The sequence below is a fragment of the Nasonia vitripennis genome, chromosome 5, assembly GCF_009193385.2.
Source record: "Nasonia vitripennis strain AsymCx chromosome 5, Nvit_psr_1.1, whole genome shotgun sequence".
Taxonomy (NCBI): Eukaryota; Metazoa; Arthropoda; class Insecta; order Hymenoptera; family Pteromalidae; genus Nasonia; species Nasonia vitripennis.
In genome coordinates, this window is record NC_045761.1 from 11,039,273 (window position 1) to 11,061,356 (window position 22,084).

At 38.7% G+C, this 22,084-nt stretch overlaps 3 protein-coding genes across 9 annotated transcripts; 2 read left to right on the top strand and 1 right to left on the bottom strand.

Annotated features, from left to right (window-relative positions):
* Positions 1-8: 8 nt before the first annotated feature.
* LOC100124180 (tuberin) lies at positions 9-7,872 on the bottom strand. Its single transcript, XM_001608018.6, has 23 exons — positions 7,408-7,872; positions 7,178-7,314; positions 6,891-7,084; positions 6,433-6,811; positions 6,009-6,351; positions 5,780-5,928; positions 5,518-5,690; positions 5,269-5,437; positions 4,970-5,194; positions 4,643-4,895; positions 4,445-4,563; positions 4,093-4,381; positions 3,819-4,015; positions 3,627-3,746; positions 2,728-3,546; positions 2,491-2,662; positions 2,213-2,411; positions 1,667-1,853; positions 1,434-1,598; positions 1,191-1,363; positions 632-1,124; positions 390-560; positions 9-312 (listed from the first exon to the last, which is right to left on the bottom strand). The coding sequence occupies exons 1-23, from the start codon at positions 7,484-7,486 to the stop codon at positions 88-90; spliced, it is 5,430 nt and encodes a 1,809-aa protein (XP_001608068.2). The 5' UTR covers positions 7,487-7,872; the 3' UTR covers positions 9-87.
* Positions 7,425-9,982, top strand: LOC116415676 (deoxyhypusine hydroxylase). 3 transcript variants are annotated; one of them, XM_001608021.6, is made up of 5 exons: positions 7,425-7,538; positions 8,104-8,247; positions 8,596-8,897; positions 8,975-9,301; positions 9,375-9,982. In XM_001608021.6, exons 3-5 carry the CDS (start codon positions 8,618-8,620, stop codon positions 9,683-9,685), a joined length of 918 nt encoding a protein of 305 aa, XP_001608071.1. In that variant the 5' UTR covers positions 7,425-7,538; positions 8,104-8,247; positions 8,596-8,617; the 3' UTR covers positions 9,686-9,982. The 3 variants fall into 3 exon arrangements, with proteins under 3 accessions (XP_001608071.1, XP_008215844.1, XP_032456945.1); XM_032601054.1 differs by lacking the exon at positions 7,425-7,538 and adding an exon at positions 7,967-7,990; XM_008217622.3 differs by lacking the exon at positions 8,104-8,247 and having other exon boundaries at positions 7,437-7,538.
* Positions 9,983-10,572: 590 nt separating this feature from the next.
* LOC100124182 (solute carrier family 16, member 10) lies at positions 10,573-22,083 on the top strand. 5 transcript variants are annotated; one of them, XM_016982758.2, is made up of 9 exons: positions 10,573-10,995; positions 14,255-14,603; positions 14,683-14,819; positions 17,740-18,165; positions 18,248-18,386; positions 18,459-18,624; positions 18,705-18,951; positions 19,046-19,207; positions 20,579-21,436. In XM_016982758.2, the coding sequence occupies exons 2-9, from the start codon at positions 14,323-14,325 to the stop codon at positions 20,761-20,763; spliced, it is 1,743 nt and encodes a 580-aa protein (XP_016838247.1). In that variant the 5' UTR covers positions 10,573-10,995; positions 14,255-14,322; the 3' UTR covers positions 20,764-21,436. The 5 variants fall into 5 exon arrangements, with proteins under 5 accessions (XP_016838247.1, XP_031787952.1, XP_008215839.1 ...); XM_031932092.1 differs by lacking the exon at positions 10,573-10,995 and adding an exon at positions 11,054-11,103; XM_008217617.3 differs by lacking the exons at positions 10,573-10,995; positions 20,579-21,436 and adding exons at positions 11,184-11,550; positions 21,932-22,083.
* The last annotated feature ends 1 nt before the right edge of the window (position 22,084 follows it).

The window sequence follows — 22,084 nt, forward strand, 5'->3', positions numbered from 1 at the left end:
TAAATAAATTTATTTTAGCACGATTTTCGTAATTTTTGCATACAGTTAAATGAAATCGCTATCACTTTCTTTATAAAAACAGCCATTCTAAGTCGTAAATTCTGTAAAATCTTGAACAAGATCGTCCACGATTATTGATTTATCTTCCTCCTCTAAGGCTTTTTTTATTGAATCGTCATCTGGATTTTTTCGTGCTTGTTCCTCTAAAATTCGTTTTCGTAAGCGCTTTATATGACGTAGACGTTCCAACCAGTTGGATGCATATGGATTGCGATCTTTCTGATTTAATGATGAGCAGACCATTGAAGCCAACTAAATATAAACATATAAAATAAAAATAATCACACATGCATAAAAATGTATGAAATTATTATTGAAATAATGCTTACGTTTGCATGAAGCGCTAACTGCCGAGACAAAATTGCCAAATTATGATCGGATATAATTTTTGGCTCACTGTGTCCAATATGTTTACTAAGTTCATCTCTTGCTTGTACCGTCACTTGATTAGTTCCATGATCAAGTGGTTGAATAATAACGCAAGCATAATTAAATTGTCCCTTAAATAATTAAAAGAAAATATTGTAAACAATGTACAGCTTCGGTAGAACGAAAAATAAAATATATGTACCTTAACAGTCTTTATATCATACTCTTCTCCGCTTTCATTATATACAATTGTTACATAGTTATTTCCTATATGCTGCTTTTTAGAAGTACACTTGGGATCACTGGATTTGGTAGGCATCAGTGTTGCGACGTGAAAAGCTACCTGTGTAACATCATCCTGCCAAATATATGCGAAATTTCCATTTTCACCGTTACGATCGAGTCCACCAAGGAAGATACTTTCATCCGCGTCCTTAAGTCTTATGAGTGTGCCAAGACTTTGTAAATATTGTGCATAACGCAGCGAACCATGTTGATTTGCCAAAATTTCAGTTTCATTTTTAGCCTGTCCTGGACCAACATATAGAATACCAATCTTATGAGTCTCGTACGGTTGTATCCTATCTAGATTTGTAATTGAAGTCTGCAAAAGAGCACTGGTTTGTGGGACCAGCAAAGGTTTTTCCTTGGATTGCCCAAAATTCGCCGAGTGATACAATTGCAAAAATACGTAACTAAAAACGATTAATTATTATTAACGATTACGTGCATCATCAGATTATGAAAATATTGCTAAATACCTTGGATTTATTCCACTCCTATTGTTAAGTAGATTCATTTGAGACGGCGAATCTTTTATTCGAGGGGAATTCGTTCGTCTGATTTTCGCTGGGCTCATAACAGATATCGTATGTCCACGATCCCGAAAAGACAGAGGAGGTAAAGAGGAAGGATCGGCCTTTTCTTCTCTTAACTAATGGTTTTTAAAACGTATTTCAATTTGATGCAGATAGTTTTAATGAAAACTTTGAAATTAAACTAACCTTTTCAATGAAATGATTCCGACCAATGGGTGGCTTAGAATCGAGGACCCAAGATTGCCGGTTGTGGCTTGAATCTAGATTACTTAATCGAGAGTAAATTTGTGTCGGCGACTGAGGTGGTTTAGAAGCAAGTTGCGATTGAGATGTCAATAAATTTGCAGGAGGCTGTAGAAAATCATACTATAAATATTTTTGTATAAACACCAACGAGGAAGAGAACAAAAAAGTTTTACCTGGCCAGCTGTTGGCGATGGAGGTACTGTATTACTTGTCGCTGTCGTTGTCGTTTGGGAAACTTGACTCGTACCAGGATAAGATCTTTGCGATAACAACCCTGAGGGATGTTCTCCAGTGTTTTCTGTCGAAGGCGGAGTAGTGCCCATCCCTGATATTTCCTCGGGAATTGCTTCGCAACTGACTCTGTATTATGACAAATTATAATGAATTGTTGCTTTTATAATGGATTGTACAATAGTATATTACGATACGTGTGACTTAAATGGTTCTTTTTTACACGGCACAGTTAGCACCCGAGCGCAGCGAGAACTGAACCATTTAAGTCAAGAGTATCGTATAAAATTTTATAGCACAGACTGCTAAAATCCGCAAGTCTCGCTTATTCGTGACTAAAGTAGTCCTTATTTGCACCGTGAGGTTAGCGCACGAGCGTAGCGAGTGTGATAAAAACGGTGCAAAAAAGGACTACTTTAGTCACAGATAGGCGTGACTTAACAGCGGATTTTAGCCACACTGCGCTATAAAATCAATTTATACCGTACCTCATATCTTTGGTGTAGGTACTTTTGATATGTTTTTTTAGATCGGTATCAGATTTGATATCCAAGTCAGGGTTAACGTCGTCTCGCTCAGCAGACGGTAAGTTTAGCTTGTCTTTATTCAAAAAAGGATTTTTCCAGTTCGAACTCATTTCTGGACTGGAATTCGACCTGCGAACTGGATTTCGTGATTTTCGTGACTCTAGAAAAAGATATCAAAATAGTGTTTTATTAAAAATAAGTATCTACAAACACAAGAAATCTTTCTGGATTGTCAGTACCTTCTTCGCCTTCTTCCAAACTTTCAAGACTATCACGTGGGCTCGGTCTTGATGGACTTGGACGAGCGGGAGAGCCTGGAATGTCGATGGGTCCGGAAGTAGACGACGTGCTGGATTTAACAACAGTGTTGGCCTCGGCTTGAATCGGTTCAAGAGTTTTTTCCGTCGTATCCTAAATCGATATACAGTTAAAGCTTTAAGTAAAAACCCCATAAATCAATTCTTTAGAGAACTAACCGGTATTTCATCCTCGGAGAACTCCGAGGCAAGGTCCTGACTCTTCTGAGGCAGTATGTCGATGGTGGGCATATAGAGAGCGGTAATATTGTCAAGCGGTAATTCGTAAGGTGAAACTTCGTGCATGGAATTCTGTATTCGCGTAATCCAGGACATGTCTCCGGTAGGTCGTCTTACGTAAATTTCGGCCCAACCCTGACACCAGCAGGCACACGGTTGGTGTTCCTCCTGCTTGTCCGTATTCATCATCTGCTCGAGCTTGTAGGTCTCACTGTTCGGTTGATGCTGCTGCTCGCCTCTGTCTGAGTTGTCGACGCCCGATTCCTTGGTCTTGTATGTATCCGAGTCATCGAGAGAGCGCTTGCTTTCCTCCGTAGGCGAATTCGCGGCCGTGTTGGCACTTGAGCTTGCAAGACCTCCAGATGACTGTCGGGACAACTTGTCTTCCTTATTGCCTTCCGCACTGGAGGCTCGCAGTAGACTCGAGTGACTAGACCTTGTTTGATCGGGGGTAGCTTTGCAAGCTGCCCAGCAGTTATCACAGAGGGGACCGCGCATCGTTTTGTTGCTGCAGCCACTGGTCGTCACAGTGATCAACTTGTTTCCGAGAATCCAAGTTACTGAATTGCCATCTTTTAGCAAGAAATCGGCAGCCAAAAGCCTCTTTGGACGAGCCGAATACATAGAATAGGAATAACGCGCCATCAGATCTATGCAAGTTTCTGTGAGTTCGACGTGAAAATTTTGAAGGGCTTGATCAACTGGGGGCTTTAAATCCAATGTCCTACTTTCCCTGACGTATCTTCGAGCCCTGCTTCCCTGAGAAAAAAATTTGTCAGTTAAACAAAAGTGCAGGAAAGTTACTATAATCCATTTTTAAAGAAGCTCGGGATGTCTACTTGTTCAGTTAAACTCGAACTTCGTTTCCTATTGGAAGAATCTTCGTTACTGAGGCCAATGTCCGGCTTGGCTGATATAGTTCCTTCTTCTAGAAGCATTTTAGCGTTAGATTTGAGGCCCTGAAAATATATCAATAGTAAGAGATGGTGAGGGATTAATTTTAATGACTATACTTAAACGAATCCTGTTACCTTCGTAATAACTTTTGCACAATTTCGTCTAAGTTGAAGTCGACATTTCAAAAACCATACTGCAATCACATGGTGCGCTAATGACACGGTATAATGATTATACCTAATTGGTTTTGTATAAGGCAATATTATAGCAAATATCGACATATATTGTTCAACTGTGAAATTCGAATAAACCTTAGATAGCCGTGTAAGCGCTGAAACAAACCAACAGTTTTACTTGTGTTGTAATATACTAACTTCTTAACTTTATTTTATCTTTTGTTTAACTCACTCGACAGGAATTCTAATATTGGAATCGCCATATTGACGGTATCGGAAGTTTTCGACAGACTCAGAAGAACGTTGGACACAAGCTTACTCATGATGTCGCGCATCTCTAGAGCACATGTCATGAGACTTGTGACGCATTGTGCTGCACAAGTTGTTCTTAGCCCTTCTTCGAAACATTTTATGAGACGTTGCTGGGTATTTAAATCAAAATGTGCGTGGTAAGATGTACAAGCTGCAAGAACTGGGAAGATTTCCGTTCGAAATTCAGTCCGAAAATTTTTGTCATCAATCTAAAAAATTTAGTATTTTAGCATTTAATTTAGATAATTTTATTCATAAATTTTCCAACGTACCATATTGCAAAGTGCTATTGCTAAAGAACCCACGTCATTGCTATGTCGAGATAAAATCAATGCTCTATTTTGTAATAATTGCGGCAATTCTTTTAATATCAGCTGTAAAACTTGTACATCTGTAAAAAAAAGAATACTTGTATGAATGACAGGTTGTCTGACACGAGCGTATCTTTTACTACTAAAAATCTAGCTTACTTTTTTCCTGCTTCACCGCTGTAGTAACGGCTTTGCAGGCGTGAGCCAAAGAAATATTGGTGATTTGGCAGTTTGCGCTTTGCAAGGGTACGGGACTAGCCGGAGGTGGACTCGTTCCGCTGCTGCTTGAATTGAATGAAGTATTTTCTAGGACAAGGTACGGACTGTATCGTGTGACTGTACCTGTTGCTTGTTCGGGAAAACCTACATGACCCAAACCATTGGCACGAGCTTTGAGAAAACACTCGAAAATCTAAAATCAAAGAGAAATGTTATTCTTCATGTTTGATGATACTTCAATACTTCATAGAAAAATGTATAACAAACCAAATATCGAATCGTATAAACTTCCTGGAAAATTCCTTTGTGATCTTGATAATACAGTTCCAGATGATTTACAAGTACTTGGTAAGCACGGATAGCGTGCAGAGACGGTAAACGATACACTTTCTGGGTAAGAATTTTTATAACTCCTACAACGGACGTCTTGACATCTTTAATATCTGCGTCAACTTGCACAGGTGTTTCTAGTTGAAACGGTCTGTTTATTATCTAAAAAAATTAAATAAACATATTATGATTGGGATTAATCTCTATTAATAATTAATGACTGTTTCAGTATTTACCCTATCCAAAATATCTAACAAATCCATACATCTCTTTGTATCACATTCCAAGCATAAATCTACCAACACGTGAGCAGCGAAATTTCGTATTGTTACATCGGGATCCAGTTCTACATGCTGTAAGTGGGGTACAATAATTCGTTCAATAAGCTCATCTTCATATCTAGACCTTCAGAAGAATTAAAAAAGTTTAAAATTTCATTGATATACAATCATGTATTATCGACAAAATATAAAGCTTTTGTATACCTATTCATTTGAATAACATTGGTTAAAACGTCAAGAACTTTAACCCTTATATTAGTTCTTGTTTCAACTTTATAATAACGATCAATTAAAGAACTCAATTTGGATTGCCATTGATAGCAAGTTGGGCCTAACATAGATGCTCTGTAATCAATGAGCTTTAAAACTGAAGCCTCCTGTGCAAAACACAAAATTTAGAACATATATTATGTGCATAAAATAGCCTGAATAACCATGTAATTAAAGCAATAAATAAATAGCACACCGGCCTCGTATCGGAACAACGTTCAACAAGTTCATAAAATTTCTGAACATTGCCATTGTAGGAATTGTTATCCAGCAAATATTCAATACTATTGATTGTTTCATGCAAACTCGTAGAAACTTGTTTAGTAGCTGGCTGGTTACTATTTTCTGTAATTAATTTTAATATTAATTATAGAGTTCAACCATCATTGTAGAATGTTAAATAAATTTATAAAATTCATGTTTACCAGTATGAACAATAACTTGTTCAATTATGTCTAAAATTATACCCCATGTAGGTTGCTCCAGCTCAATCCCATATTTATTAACCAATCTCTGAATAGACAAAGTAACTTCATACATAACAATGGGATGATTACAGAGCAGTGCTTGATGAAATGATGGCAGCACTGATGATGGTGTGCACTTTAGTTTTGGTATTCTATGTGAACCCCACAATCCCATATTTACATAAAATACTGCGCCTCTTAGAAGACGTACATCCTTTTGAAAATTTGGTTCTTGTAACAGAGAGCACATTTTGTAGAGTGCAGAATGACCCATGTGAGTTCCTAATAGGTTGCGCATTATCTGAAAAGAAATACATTATGAATGATTATTTTTTTCATAATTTTAATAATAAAATTCAATTATTATGTTATCATTGTTCACCTTCCAACTAATTTGACAGTAAGTTTCAACATTGACACTACGGCATAAAGCAATAATAAATGTTTGTAATGAGTCTGGTTGTAGCTTGCTATAACAAACTATTGCATCAAGAGCTTCAAGACTTGCTGAAACCACTTCTGGATTATTGCTGTAATAGCAAAGGTGACAGATGTACTGAACCAGGCCCGAAACAATATCTTCATCAATGCAGGCTGAATTGAATTTAATAACATTAACAAGCAAAGACAAAAACTCTGCACCGCGTTTTCCATCTGCACCTGTTACTATTGGCATCCAAGAAAGAAGAAACGGACCCATCTTTTCTTCCAAATGAATGATGTCTTTTCCATTTTCAGTTAAACTCTGGAGTAATTCCAGCCTAAAAGCAACAAAACATAAGAATTTAAATTTTTCAGAAGATTGTTGTCTCTAGAAAAAAAGTTGGTTTTTCAAATTACCTCAGCCCAATGTCTTCTGGAATATCATGCTCTTTGATTACATTGAAAAATTTAACCCTCATCAAAGATGAAAGCCTTGAATATTGACCTTGAATTAGACATTTTAAAAAATTTAAAGTTATATGTCTGTGCTCTCGTGGAACCTCTGGTGCTAGAAGGTCTTGCACGAGAAACCATAGTCTTTCGGCTGCACACTGTAAAAGGTCAAAGTTGATAGTAGAATGAAATCTAGCTTGATCAAAATATATAAAACAGTTGTAGGCATGCTAAAATAACATAGTACTTACATCTTCCCATTGATTGTTCAAAACTGCTTCGCTCAGATCCTTGATAACTTTTGTGCGACAGTGAACTGGGCTATCAGAACTAATTTCCCTCTCGATTCCATTAGTCAATGTGATATCTTCTCTACTTTTAAAGTTTCCTAAAGCATAGAATAAAGTAACAAAAATATGAATAACAAGTTTCACAAGTGAGAAGTACACAAGAAGTAGATGCTCATTTATTTGATACTCACCCTTATTGATACGAAAAAATTGTCTCAATTTATCTGGGAATGTTTTATTGTCCTTGTCTTGAGCTCTCATTTTGGACATTATATGGCTAATGACATATGCAAATTCGACTCATAACTACGTATGACAAAAGGTATGCATAATTTCACAAACACCGACACCGACTTACTGTGTAAGGGTAGCCTTTGTAGATAGATTCGCGGACCTAACCTACTTGTAGCCTATTTTTTCTTGTAGAAAAACATCTCCACTTATACCTATATATATCACTGTCCCGCTACGAATCGCCAATTGGCCAAACAAACAAAATTTTATTCCGCGAGATCCGATATATAGGTGGAGCTTCCATGCATGGTAAACAAATAATAAATTCAAAATTATTCATTATTGCAATGTCCAAGCATTGATGAAATTCAGAATGAATCGTTATGTCTCTTGTCAATCACGGTAAAATAAATAAACGCTAAACATCGTTATTATTACGTGATATTCTCATATTTTTCGCAATTTTATGATTGTCACAATAAACGTCAGACAAAGTAACTGTGACGTAATTTGGCCGCAGTGACGGCTGGCAGTCGTAGAGTACGTAGTCGCTCCCTGCAGTATCAGCTAAGTTAGCCGAGTATAATATATCATCAGGGTCCTATCAGAGGCTTTTCGATGTTTGCCTTAGTTCTCTTAATTTTTTTATTCAGAAGCTTCGTCAGATGGATACTACAGCGGTAATCAGTGCAACCCTTTAAATGACACATAGCCAAATACTCAGCACTCAAAGGTTTCTGAGTAATCGACTTCTGTTGCGTTATATTTCGTGAAAATACATCACGTGTTCCGTCCAGGTTAGTTCAATCAATGTGTTAGTTGTTCGATATTAGTGCCAGACTACCAAATTGTATTAGTAAATATTGATTTTTCTTGTGCGGTTAAAAACTGTAGGAAATATAGGCAAGTGTTGTGAGTACTTTTTTAAAATGTCCTGTAAACCTATATGGTGTATTTTATGCACTTGGCATGTATTTTTGAATCAACATAAGGTTCTCTCAATTTTTTTTTAATTTACAAAATTCATTATTCCATTATTTTTCACGACAAAAAACGCTTATTATATGAAAAATGTATTAACCATTTGCACTAGAATAAATATCATTGTTGCTTAATAGAACATCTTTATTTTTAATTTTGCACAGTTCACTCAAGTAAAAAATCAAAATGTTATCCATTCAAGAAAAAGAAATCGTATCTGTAGGCAAAGTTTTGAACGACAGTAATAGACCATTGAAGGAAAGATTCCGTGCTTTATTTACTCTTAAAAATATCGGAGGATCTTTAGCAATTGAGCAGATACAAAAAGGTTTTAGGGATCCATCAGCACTACTTAAACATGAGCTTGCATATTGTCTTGGACAAATGCAAGATTCTCGTGCTATACCAATACTTGTGGATGTTTTAAAAGATAAAAATCAAGAGCCAATGGTTAGGCATGAAGCTGGTTAGTATAAAGTTTATTCAAATATAAATGATTAATTTGATTAATATGTACATTAATTGATATCGTAAAATATATAGGAGAAGCATTGGGAGCAATCGGAGACACAAATGTCATATCTGTATTGGAGGAATATAGCAAGGATCCAACTGTTGAAGTTGCTGAAACCTGTGAACTTGCCTTGAAAAGATTAAAGTGGATAGAAAGTCAAGGTGAAACAAAAGAAAAGGATCTATCAAAGAATCCTTATGCATCTATTGATCCAGCTCCACCAGCCCAGACAAAAAATGTGAAAGAATTAACAGATATCCTTCTGGATGAAAAAGCATCTCTTTTTGAGAGATATCGAGCAATGTTCTCATTGAGAAATCTGAGAACAGAAGAAAGTGTTCTTGCTCTTGCAAAAGGTTAGTATAAATAACATGGATGATACCACAAAATACTTAAAATTAGAACTAATAAAAATAAACAAACTTTCAGGCTTAAAGGCAGGCAGTGCACTGTTCCGACATGAAGTTGCATTTGTACTTGGTCAGTTACAAGAGGAAGTGAGTATACCTCTTTTGAAAGAGTCTCTGGAAGATGCAAATGAAAATGAAATGGTTAGGCATGAATGTGCTGAAGCTCTAGGTGCTATTGCTACTCCTTATTGCTTGGACATTCTAAAGAAGTATTTGGATGACGAAAAACGCGTGGTCCGTGAGAGCTGTGTGATTGCATTGGATATGTGTGAATATGAAAATAGCTCAGAATTCCAGTATGCAAATATTTTATCGCAAGTTTCCACGTGATGATTGAACGAATGAATTGATCCACGTTGAAGTTTTAATAAATAATTTTAAGTAATGTACAGCTGCGTCATATACATCAACTTGCTTAATTTTAATTTAAGTGGCGACCAAGATTACTTAATTAATACAGGTATTTAAACGTCTAAAATTTGACTCCTCCTGATGAACATAAAAGTTTTGCCTACAGATACTAATAATCATAATTGAATTTACGATATCCAGTGGGGCATAAATTGAAATTGAGAAATCCATGTTTGAAAATTCCGTTTATTAAAGGACTATTTTTGTTTTAAAAAACTTTCGATTATTCAGAACACACTTGCACCATCTCCCAAATTGTTTTATTCACGTTTTGATGTATTTGCACTTACAAGCACATGCACCGTTGCAACATTACGTATGCATGTTTTTTAAGCGATGCAATAAGTCCGAAAACGCAAGTCGTCCAAAACACAAGTCATACAGCTTATCTTTATATGGAAACGACGAGAACCTCAGTGCGTAACGTGATGCACATTAGACAATTGATGCAAACCAAATGAAATACGTTTCTCCAGAAGCTTTTCTTCAAGCTCATGTCACAACAAAATTTTTGCTCGGGCCTCTTTCTCATCATCACGTTTGGCGATAAAAGCGAATCATCTGCAGCGTTGAACAAGAACTCGATACGGATCAGAGCACTCCCGAAAAATTTCCAATCTCTTAGGTATGCATAACAGTCCGATGTCGCATTAATTTAATTTTTAATCTGGTATACACGACAAGATTTTTTCTCTTTCCTGCAGATTGTTAATCGAATGACGCAGAATAACAATGATATTCGATCGAGATGCACTACAAGTTCATACAGATAGAAAAAGTACAGGCTCTAGCTTTTTTCAACGTATACGAGCGAATTCTCGAGTTTCAGCAAACGCGTCGCATCTCGAGTTATCGTACACACCTATATGCATCAATGTTACACGAATCATCGAAAGCCTGCACGTGCATGAGCTTTTCGGAGCATGAGAGCGTATGATACTCCAAAATTAGTCAGGCCCCGTTCTTTCATTGATTATCCCCGGTGTGAAGAAAAAATCAGCCGCCTTCGCGTGTCGGGAGTGAATTAAAGTGGCAAATTCGTGACTGAGTAATAGCCACTCTAGCGCGTATAGCTATTAGACGCGCGTACAAGCGCCGGTAGAGAGGTTTCCCCTCTCGCCTCTATACGAGTGCTATTCGCACGTGGTCGCGGCTGATGATCTGTTTTGCTGATAACTCGATCCAGCGCACTCCAACTCGCTCGTGAATCCTGTAAGCTTGTATACGCGGTGAGTGCAGACACGAACGTTTTTATAAATACACACGGCGCGATCGTCACAACAATTGTGTTTGGAGGCGCACAGAGAACAGCAGAGCGTCCCCGGCTCTATTTATATGTATATATATATATATATATATATATATATGTGTGTGTGTGTGTGTGTGTGTATGTATCGTGTGTGGCAAACGCATAGAGCCGTCTCCACGCATAGCTCCGGTATATCGGCCGGTTGGTATCTCTCGCTCACTATACACATATGTATACTTTGACTTCACACGAGAGAGTCTCGAAATTGCCGCGTGTGGGGCCGGGCCGTGAGTCCGTGTGTGCGTGATCGTGATGCTCGCGCGCCGGCTGTGCGAGCGCAGAGTATAAAGTATAAGCGCGACGCGGTTCAGTAGCCAACGAGCGGCTTAACCGACGAGTCGACTCGCTTCTTCTTATCCGCGTGTGCACGTTTCATTTATGTAAAACCCAAACGGAGAGCTTTGGTAAACACACCGGCGCGACCGAATGTGAGCCCCGCTGGACATCTTCTGGCGTACACGCGGTGATCGTGCAGGTAGGTATCCTCTGTGCTGTAACTTCCGACGCCGTTGTTTCGATCGAGGTATGTTCATATCGTATCGGTACCTATGTATCGGAGACGCGATGGCACGTGCGTTTCGTCGCGCTTATGTGTATACGTATAGCGAGTCAGCGATGTTGGTTTTACGAGTGCGCTCGAAGTCATGCTGTGCGTGCATAAGTACTTTTTACTTCATGCTTGGACATTCTTATTATTTCTGCTGGGCACACGCGCGCGGATAAGTAGCCAATCGCTTTTAGGAGGAAAGAAAGTCATCGCGGAATTTTTTCCTCTACTTTACACTCGACGTCTGATGTAATTGCGTCTTTCCGCCTGCAAAACGCTTAGCGTTTGTAAAATACACTTCTACGTGGTATCTGGTCTAGGTATAACAGCGCGTAGACGCAGCTGCTATAAATACCGAGTACACACACTTCATTCATGAGATAATCGCGCTTCCTTGTCCCCGAGAGTCGCTTTGTGACGCTCGACTGTGTATTCGGACTTGTAAAATAATGGAGAAAAAGCGCGACAATGTACATTTACACGCGCCGCCGGACTCTGAGCTTTCGCTTAAGTATATATATACATTTGTTTACGCGATTACGATTCGTGTGCCACTGCGGCATCGGAGGCAAGTATGTAACTTCTCTACGGTTATCGCAGATTATTTCATCCGTCAAAAACTGCGCCGCGAAAAAAAACGATAACTTGCGGTTACTTGTAGTAACGTTATATAAACGTAGCTTTGATTATAAAATTTATATATATATATATATATATATATATATATATATATATATATAACGATACGTATAGAAGCTACTGCGGAGCTTGCGGCTACGTCAGGATCGAGCTGTTTGTCGATCGTTCGTGTGTACTACTTTGGTTTGCCATATACTAAGATCAGTTTTCGCAGCTGGCCTTGCATTTTTTACTTATGCTGTGGCTTTGACTCGGAGGTTTATGTGTCTGCTGTGGTCTGCAGATGTAGTTTCTTTCGTTTTTATAACCCGAGCTTCTGTATATAGTGCCTCGAGATGCACAATATTTTTATTTTTATCTTCTGCCTGAAATTCGATAATTCTTGTTTATCATTCGATTCTATTATTCGAAAGAATTTTATACTTCGTTAGAAATACCTGTATTGTTATTATTATAAACATTAGAATATAAATCGCGTTCTACAACAAAGTTGAACATAAAATTGCTATTTTTATTGCACAGTTCAGCTCGTGAATCCGTCGGTTTTCGAATGATGCAATGCCAGGTCCAGTTTGCATCGTGTGAGCCCGAATCCTCTATTTGGTCTCAATAGAATTAAACTTCTCCGAATCTACTTCTTCTCGTTCTTCCTATCCCGCGCTCAGTCAATGAATCAAACTTTCCCCGTCGTCTTTTACAGCCTCTCGAGAATAAATCAGAAACGAAGAACTGGATGTTTATCGTAATAATAATGTAGCGTTATTATTGCAAACTTTTAAAAAGCTTTATTTATAAGCTTCATTTTTAACGTCTTGTCTAAACGATAAAAAAATGACAATTAAAAACGGCACTTCTCTGAAACTCACTCATGTTCGAGTACCAAAAACGTTTTCCCATCAAACAGTTAGGATCGAACTAAAGATGCCAAGTAAAAAAGAATCGGAGATAACATCGGCTTACCCCACAGAATCTCGAGGCCTTGTACCAGTCTGAGAGAACCAATTAGGTTACCAAATAACTATGCGAACGCAGCAATGACAACTACAAGTCTAATTATGCCAAAAACACTTTCAATTAAGCATATACACTCGGCATATTCGGCGATTAGTGAAGCCATAAATTAACGAATCAATTCCCGTGCCCGCTGTAGTCCAAATCGAAGCAGCTGTATTATCTTGTCACCAAGTGGTGATTCGAGCGAGTATTATTGCTATTAAATTTAATCTCCTTGACGAAATGAGGGGAAAAAATTCATCTTCTGTAAGAATCTCGCTGAAACGGCTGATTTGCCGGACATGTTATCTCTCATACAATACATACGAAGTATGTACACATTGTGTACCAGCAGAGTGCAATCGGCAGTTACATTAGTAGAACTTTCTCTCTCCTGGACGAGAAAATAATTATATCAGTCTTGCAACAACAATTTCCTTTCTTCACGCAACGATTAGAATAACTTTATTATCAAGAATCATGCCACACTTATATAATTAGCGTTAGATAAGTTTATTGCATTTGCCGTCATTAGTCGCTAAAATTCTCAGCAGCTTTTTACCAGCGATTTTCGATGATTCACGCGTTGCAGCTAAACAGCGTTTTTCGCATGCGGCGCGCGATTGTATGGGATTCATGCCTTCGTTGCATCCAGTTCGTTGACCCACAAGGTGCAAAGGCGGAATCTTCTTTGTCGGCGAGGAACTCGCCCTACGATTTCGTGTACATCGCGTTATCGCTGCAATCGACAGCGATGATCATATACAGAAGCTGCTGTGTGTCTGTATACATAACTGTAATACCTACTATAATTAGCGAATTGCCTAAGCTTTTATCGCCGTGTAGGTATATACGACAAACTCAAAAGTCTTGAGTAAACTCGGCTCGTCGCGTTATCTCGAATCTCATGAATCTCCGCTTCAACGCTTGCTAACGTGTTTTCTCTGCATAATGCGGTAATTTGTTTTTTTTAACTTTTTGCCGTCGATTTTATCATTAGGATCGCAGTCAAGCTGAGCTTCCAGAGTAAATCCCGTAATCTCCGCCGAAGCGGACAGCATCGACAAGATGACGATGACAGATGTCGAGTCGAGCCAAAAGGATGTCCATCAGACCAACGGCTCAGTCCGCGACCAGGAGAACCAGCCTCTGAGCGAGTCCGAGGATGACACGCAAGTCGTCAACGGCGGCAAGAAGCCCACGGTTGTGAGGTCCAGGACACCCGAGCACAAGAACGGAAACGCGACTGTTCTCACGATCGACGGCTCGAACAAAGCCGCCGAGGCTAAGGATGAGGTGGGCAACGGTGATAGCAGGACGATGCATGAGCCTCCGGACGGCGGTTGGAGGTATTTTGTCATATTGTTCATTCGATGCGTTATACGTTTTACACTGGGATTTTCACAATTGCTGTGTTTTTGCTTTAAGGGCCTGGTCGATCATGGTGGGCAGTTTCCTCATTAACGGCATACTCTTCAGTGTCATCAACACCTACTCGTTCATCTACCTGGACCTGCAGAAAAGGCTGCAGGAAAAAGGCGAGACCGAAGTGTCGTCGAAAGCTGGTGTGTCTCGCTTTTCTTTATCTAATTATTCTACTGGGCGCCGACTTTGATTTTCTGTCGTATTATCTAATCGCTATCCGTAAACATCAGAAAGCCCTCTTTTCAGTAGGCTTTTCAATTAAATTCCATTGTATATTGCGCGATTTGATCGCGGCTAAACTTGACTTTATTAATGGACATTTTTCGTGTCTGCTTTACATCTCCCTGGGGAATTACTCGTCGATGATAATGCCTATGTATCACGTCGCGTGATCTTTTTTATATACAACTAATGCATATTGTATTCGTGAGATATTAACAAGCTGAACACGTTATCTCGAATATTGTTTCACGTGCTCGCGTGATTCAACGTTCTCTTCCAGCGGATTAATTCTTGTATCCTCGTTGCGGCAAAACAACGACCAAGATTTTTATTGACAGCGCGCGTAGTCGCCAGAGCGAATCAAGTGCGCACGTGTCGCGTTCGATTCGCTAAGATATACAAAAATTAGGATCAATGAAGCAGTGATCTGCGGTAAAATCGATGCATACATTATTATTAGGCATAATATGAATAAGAGCGGCTTGGGGCCGATCAAGTGCAGCGGCGCTTTATATTGCGGTGACCGGGACAATATCGATAAATCGATCCCTATATATCAATAAGCGGTGTACTGTGTGTAGGTATACTATCGTGTGCGGGGGTGCGGTCAGTCGACTTTAATTACATTTGCCAATTAGTGCCGGACTCTCGGGTACAATGAGCGACAATTTCAAGCAATCAATCCGCCCGTCGGGCGCACGTATATGACGAGAAAAGAACGAGTTCGTTAATATACGCAAGAATACTGACGATATGTTCCTCTCGCCGCTCGAGTAAAAGACAATTGAAGAGTTTTCGAATTCATTAACCGCCGTACTTATAGAGTCTCTCTTTCTCTCGGTACATTCCTCGTTCGATTCACGACCGCATTGAATTGAATTCGTAATTAAAGTTACTTAACTCGTTGCGCCCGCGGCGTCTTTGATGCCATCGATTTCTGCGCGGCTTTCAATTCGCCGACAGCCTTTTTTGGCTTTGCTCGTTCCACAAGCTTGTAATGGACAGAAAATAGCAATCCACAAGGGTATACGTACGGAAAATCTGATAGGTCACTGTATTCTACTCAGAGTCTCAAACAAGCCAGCTGTCAGCGCGCTGCAATCAATTAAAGCTACCCCTTTCACATAGTGTGCAACCTACGTCGTGATTCGTCAAATTGTACATAACAATATTTATATACCTAACGATATGAAAAGTATCGAAATCCCCGATACGATCAAATCGATTTTGCGCGACGCTTTCGAGCGTGCTCGAAACTCCTCAGCGCATTTACAAACTTGCGTCTTATTATAGCCGCGTACGTATAAATTTTCATCGTGCACATATATATATATATATATATATATATATATATATATATCGCTCCATCAGAGTATTATAATTGTGACGCATTCAGTGGATAGCTTTTACAACAGATGAATGTAAAGGCTCCAGACATTGTTGCAAAAGACGCTCAATGGGAAGTTGGCGCGACGAGCAGTGTACGCAAGTCACTGCCCCGTGGGACGAAGACGAGAATGATAGTACTGCTTGCGTGTACTTATATATATATATATATGTATTGGCCTATACCTATCGCGGCTGCGGCGGCTACACATGAAAGATAAGCGCGACGGCGATTTTGGCCTTTGATGATAATGATGATGATGCGATCTTCTGTATGCCTTTTCGTCCTTTGTGTGTGTTGTTCGTTTTATCAAAATCGGTTTTGTCGTTACGTGCCCTGTCTGTAGTATTATTATTGTCTTGGAATTCAACGATGCGAAATACGGGGATTGTCATTAGATGGGAGAAGATTATGAAATCTGATAATCTATATCTGACACACTCAAGGGTCTCTATCGCGCGTCTACTTCGAATGATTTTTCAATGCAATTTATTTTGATTAAAATTACGCGTACGAATTTAATTAAAATGCTTTTATATTGAGAAAAATCATAGTTGAGTTGAAACTTATCCCGTAGATGCGTTTCCGTATGTCTTTTACTTTGTTGCTGAGTTACCAAAAGATTCCTAACAATGTATGCCTATTTATAAATCTTTAAAGCTAGTTAGCGTTAATTAATTCGTCTATCGCTAAATGTGTCAGTTTGATTAATAGACTGTAATATCGCAGCAATAGTAGACGATATCGAATAAGGGACGAAAAATCTGTCTGCAGAAAACCGGCAGTGAGGATAATAGAGGATGACGCGGTGGCTTTTGATCATTCGATGACATAGGTTTATTGTACCGATTGACAATAATAATTGCTATGCACCCGTAACTATTGTGCAGCGAACACTCGGTTATCAGTGCATCCGATATGTATATATGTGTAAAAGACGAAGAGGAGGAGAGAAGAAGCTGAAAGCCTCTGGTCACTGAACCGATTTTATCTGTCATGTGCGCAAGTCCAACCGGGTTCGACCAATGCCTAGCATATACAATGCGAAATGCAACATATTATAATAGGATAAAAATGCTCTTATCGCTAAACGAAAATAGGCTTCCGTCTGCACGCGAGAAAATTTATTGATCACAATTATTCATAAGACTTTTTATCTTCTGGTATGCCGGAGAAATTTTACTGCTACTTTTATTTTAAACAAAAAACGCTCGTCTCGAAAATGCATTATACTTATAGACATCAGCTGCAACAACGCATGCATCAGTTGAGCTGAATCCATCCATGCTTGCTGCTCTTTCTGTTTCTCTCCATCGGCAATAGGGCGCTCGCTCATGACGCTCATACTACTTAGAGCGCAGCGAAAGCAGTAGTCGCGACTGATACCGATTATTGCGCAAATCGACTTTGATTTCCCTCTAATTAATCATTTGAAAACCTTACTCTTTCAGCTCTGGTGGGATCCTTAACGATCGGCACGACTTTCTTTTTGTCACCCATCGCCGGTATTCTCACGGACAAGATCGGTATTCAGCTGACGACGTTCCTGGGAGGTGCCTTGGCTGCAGCCGGTATGGGTCTGTCGTCTCTACTGGTCGACCACGTGGAGTACCTCTGCCTGACTTACGGTGTGATGTACGGAGTAGGCGCCAGTTTGGCGTATACTCCTAGTTTAGTCATCCTGGGACACTACTTCAAACGACACCTTGGCCTAGTTAACGGTATCGTCACGACGGGTAGCTCGGTTTTCACGATACTCTTGCCCTACGCCATGGAGTTCATGCTCAAGAAATTCGGCCTCGAGGGCACTCTCAGGGCGCTCGCTGTACTTACGGGAGTCGTCATGCTGTGCGGCACGCTGTTCAAGCCGATACACTGTTGGTTATTTCTGCTTTACTTTGAGCTGACGATCGTTCGTGGAAAAAGTGTTTTAATGCATTTTTTCTCTATTTCAATCAGTACACTCGGCCGATGAAGAGGAGGAACTGAAGCGAAAGAAGAAGTTCTCTACGATGCTCAAGGAGACTGTGAACGTGTCAATTTGGAAGAGAAAGAAGTACGTGGTTTGGGCCAGTGCTATTCCCATTGCACTTTTCGGGTAAGTTTCTGATATTAATGTTATAATAGCTGACTCACTATAATGAGACGAAACTAATTTTTCTTTCTGCAGATACTTCGTACCTTACGTCCATATAGGAAAGTTTGTCGAAACGGCCTTCATAGGTTCCGATATGAAATTGCCCGTCATGTGCATCGGCATAACTTCTGGTGTCGGGCGACTTGTCTTTGGATACATTGCCGATCTGCCCAAAGTCAATAGAATACTTCTTCAGCAGGTGAAACATTTGTTATTCCTTGGTCTTCTTACACACTGAGTTTATTGTTTTTTTCATACCATACTATGTTTTTGTCTCAGATATCATTCGTAAGTATTGGTATCCTGACGATGCTACTTCCCTCAACCAAGCACTTCCCAGTACTACTGGGCATCGCGCTCTGCATGGGTCTCTTCGACGGCTGCTTCATATCACTCTTGGGCCCCATTGCCTTCGATATTTGCGGTCACAAAGATGCAGCGCAAGCAATCGGATTCTTGCTTGGAATGTGCTCGATACCCTTGACTGCGGGTCCACCTATTGCCGGTCTTATTTACGACCACACAGGTAAACCGCTCGTTTCTACATAACATATTATTCCACTGAGTATTCTTGTAATTCAGTCGGAGGTCTAAGTCAATGTCGCATTGGATTTTTTCAGGATCGTATACCGTGCCGTTTATACTAGCGGGTATACCACCGATAGTCGGTGCCCTGGCGATGTTCTTCGTATATCGTGTGCACGACGAACCGGCGATCGAGCAATGTGATGACGAACTGGGTGCGGCCAAAGAATCCTTAACCGATCCCAAGCGACAGAATGGTTAGTGTGCTAATCAGTTTTACAAAGCGAAAAAGAGAATTAGGTATGTAAGTGAGAATTATGAGAGAAAGAGAAAGAGAAGGCTTGAAAGACTTTAGCATCGACTTCACACCAAGTCAAAATGGATTGTAAGTGCATTTAGAACGATTGAGAAGAACTTTCTTATATCGAAAAGCTGGTTTAGAATCAATGAGCAACATCAGTTATATAAATTAGACGGACGTAATGGCTTTCTCGCGTTTCTATAAACGTTGATATTTGTACTACCTAAATAGAAATTTAAATCATATCCACTACTTGTGTCAATTTCAATAGTCAATAGAGTATAGAAGAAAATCATTATTTTATTCAGAGGACAAATTTAGAAAATAGGTTTGAAAACAAATATAAAAGTATTGACACTTCGACAAAATTACCTGAATCATCAAAAAGGTATTATCATTGTTGAAGAGTGCAATCACGTAAAGGTAGTTGGAACTAAAAAAGTATTTTCAGAAAAAAGCAATGTATCGTTAATGGAGTACAAATGTTAACATTTTATTGTAAAGTTTAAGAATTTTAGAAGATATACAATTTAAGGCGTTTTGATTTGTATTCATGTTTGATATAATTTTCGTTAATAATTAAGTTATCTAGGATAATTTTAGTTTTAAGTTGTATTTTAACTTTTGTGAAACAAATTTCATATTTTTATTCGATTGAGTAAACTTATTGCAAACAAGGCATAGTTTGAAAGCTTTAAAAATTATAAGCAATGCATTAAGGGATAAAGAGCATCATTACTTCTTAAATTTAAATAACACAGCTAATACATAAGATACGGTTAAAATTCATAATTGTATTGCGAATCATCGAGCTTCACTGTTTATACTGTTAATTGTATGAAAGTAAAATCGATGGGTATATTTAATGCATTTCATTGTCATCTCGAAACAGCACGATTTATTCGTCGATTCAAAATGGGCTAGCATTTCATCACTTAACCTGACAATATTACTATAAGTACATCGCTGTATAACGTGCATGCCATCGACGAGGTGTATAGATCTATATCTGATATTTGAAAAAACAAAGCGTATCCTTCTATTTTTTAATCAATTTCTAACTTAACCAATCAAATACGTTCAACTTATTTTCAAGTATCAAAGTAGATCGCTAATTTCCATCACTATATAGGTATATACGAAATTGTCAACTGTTAGCGCACGAAAATCAAACACTGCATCGGCTATAACCTGGAATCAAGCATGCGAATACTGGAACTACTGCCATAGCTCATTAATACAAAGAATGCCATGAGTATAAAAAGAACCGCAAAAAAAAAACTATAGAGAAAATACTACTGGTGGTTCTGCAATATTTCATTCATAGGAATCACCAGCAGCGCACTGGCTGCGTCGATGTACTTGAACAGGGATGATAGTAATCACAATCGTCGCCTCTGGGAGACGAGCGACGAGTATTCGCCCCTGCTAAAGTGCCGCAGGCCAACAACTACAACAACCTCAACGCCGCTGAAACGTCAAAAATCGGACGATCTGATCATGATTCCGTGAATTGATCAGCTGTGTATAAGAGAAAAATGATCTGCCGTACACGTTATGTAAACTCGAAAAACGATCCTTCTACTCTGATGTCAATGTGTGCATACTACAAAATAAGCAAAGAGTTCTTTTTTATTAGTATTTATAGTTGCTTATAATGTTGTAATGACACTACTGCATCACTGGCATTGCTATCCATGCCACAGTTTTGTTCGTTTTATCGAGGATATGGAAGTTAATTATTTTTTATATTGTTCTCGACGCTGTTATTTCGTAGAAAAAAACAAATCATCTACTTCTGTTGAAGAATAATGTTACGTTATTCAGATGAATAGTTTTGATGTGTCTTTAAATTTGCTATCAGCGCTTAGACTACCATGTGCCTTTTTATTTGCAAACATTCTGTATTTGTATCGATTTGAAAAAATATTTTACCATCAAACGATTAGTTGGTTGTCAAACTAAAGTGTCTAGTGCTTGCGCCATGTGATCCTGTATAACGTTTACTTCCGTCAATCGCGGAATCATTTCTCATTTTCTTCAACAACTCATGCTTTGTTTACTTTTTCGTATTTCTTACAAAAGATTTTCCGCCCATCCACTATATATAATAATCGATCGGAGTAAATGTAGCGTTCTTTATTTTATTTCTGCGCGTGGAATAAGATTTTTTTAGCGAGATAAACGTGCGAAACTTTCTCCAAGTGTTTTATGATGGATGATACTTTGTGTATATACATGCGAAAAATAGATCTCCGTTATTTTTCGAAAAATTATGTATATTATAGATATTTTAATGTAAAAAAGAAACGAGATCTACATACATATATATATATATATATATATTTCATCCAAGAAATATTGCTTTTTAATTATTATACAAACCCTCTTCAAACAAACATTGTTCTCGTATCATTTATACAATGTAATTACACAGAAGAACGTAGCGTTGGATTACTGATGATGACAAGAGGTACAAAAAATATAAATATGTTAACAATGCACGCTGATACTGCAGGCCTATACTAAAATACGCACGATAAACTAGAATAGCACTCAATTTTGCACTTGATGAAATTTAATTTACTAGAGTACTTAAGCACGATATTATGCACTGTAGAATTTTAAATAAAAACTGTTGCACTGCATGTCACTAATACGCTCTTTGCCAATGTTTCAGCCCGGATCAAATCAGCTTCGGATACGCCGTCGCACACAGAAATCAGTAGCGTTTAGATTCATCAAATCAAGCCATATTGCACAGTATGCTAACAAGACTCATTGTACATAAAATTCAGAATAAAAGAGATTTTTCTACATACACAACTAACAC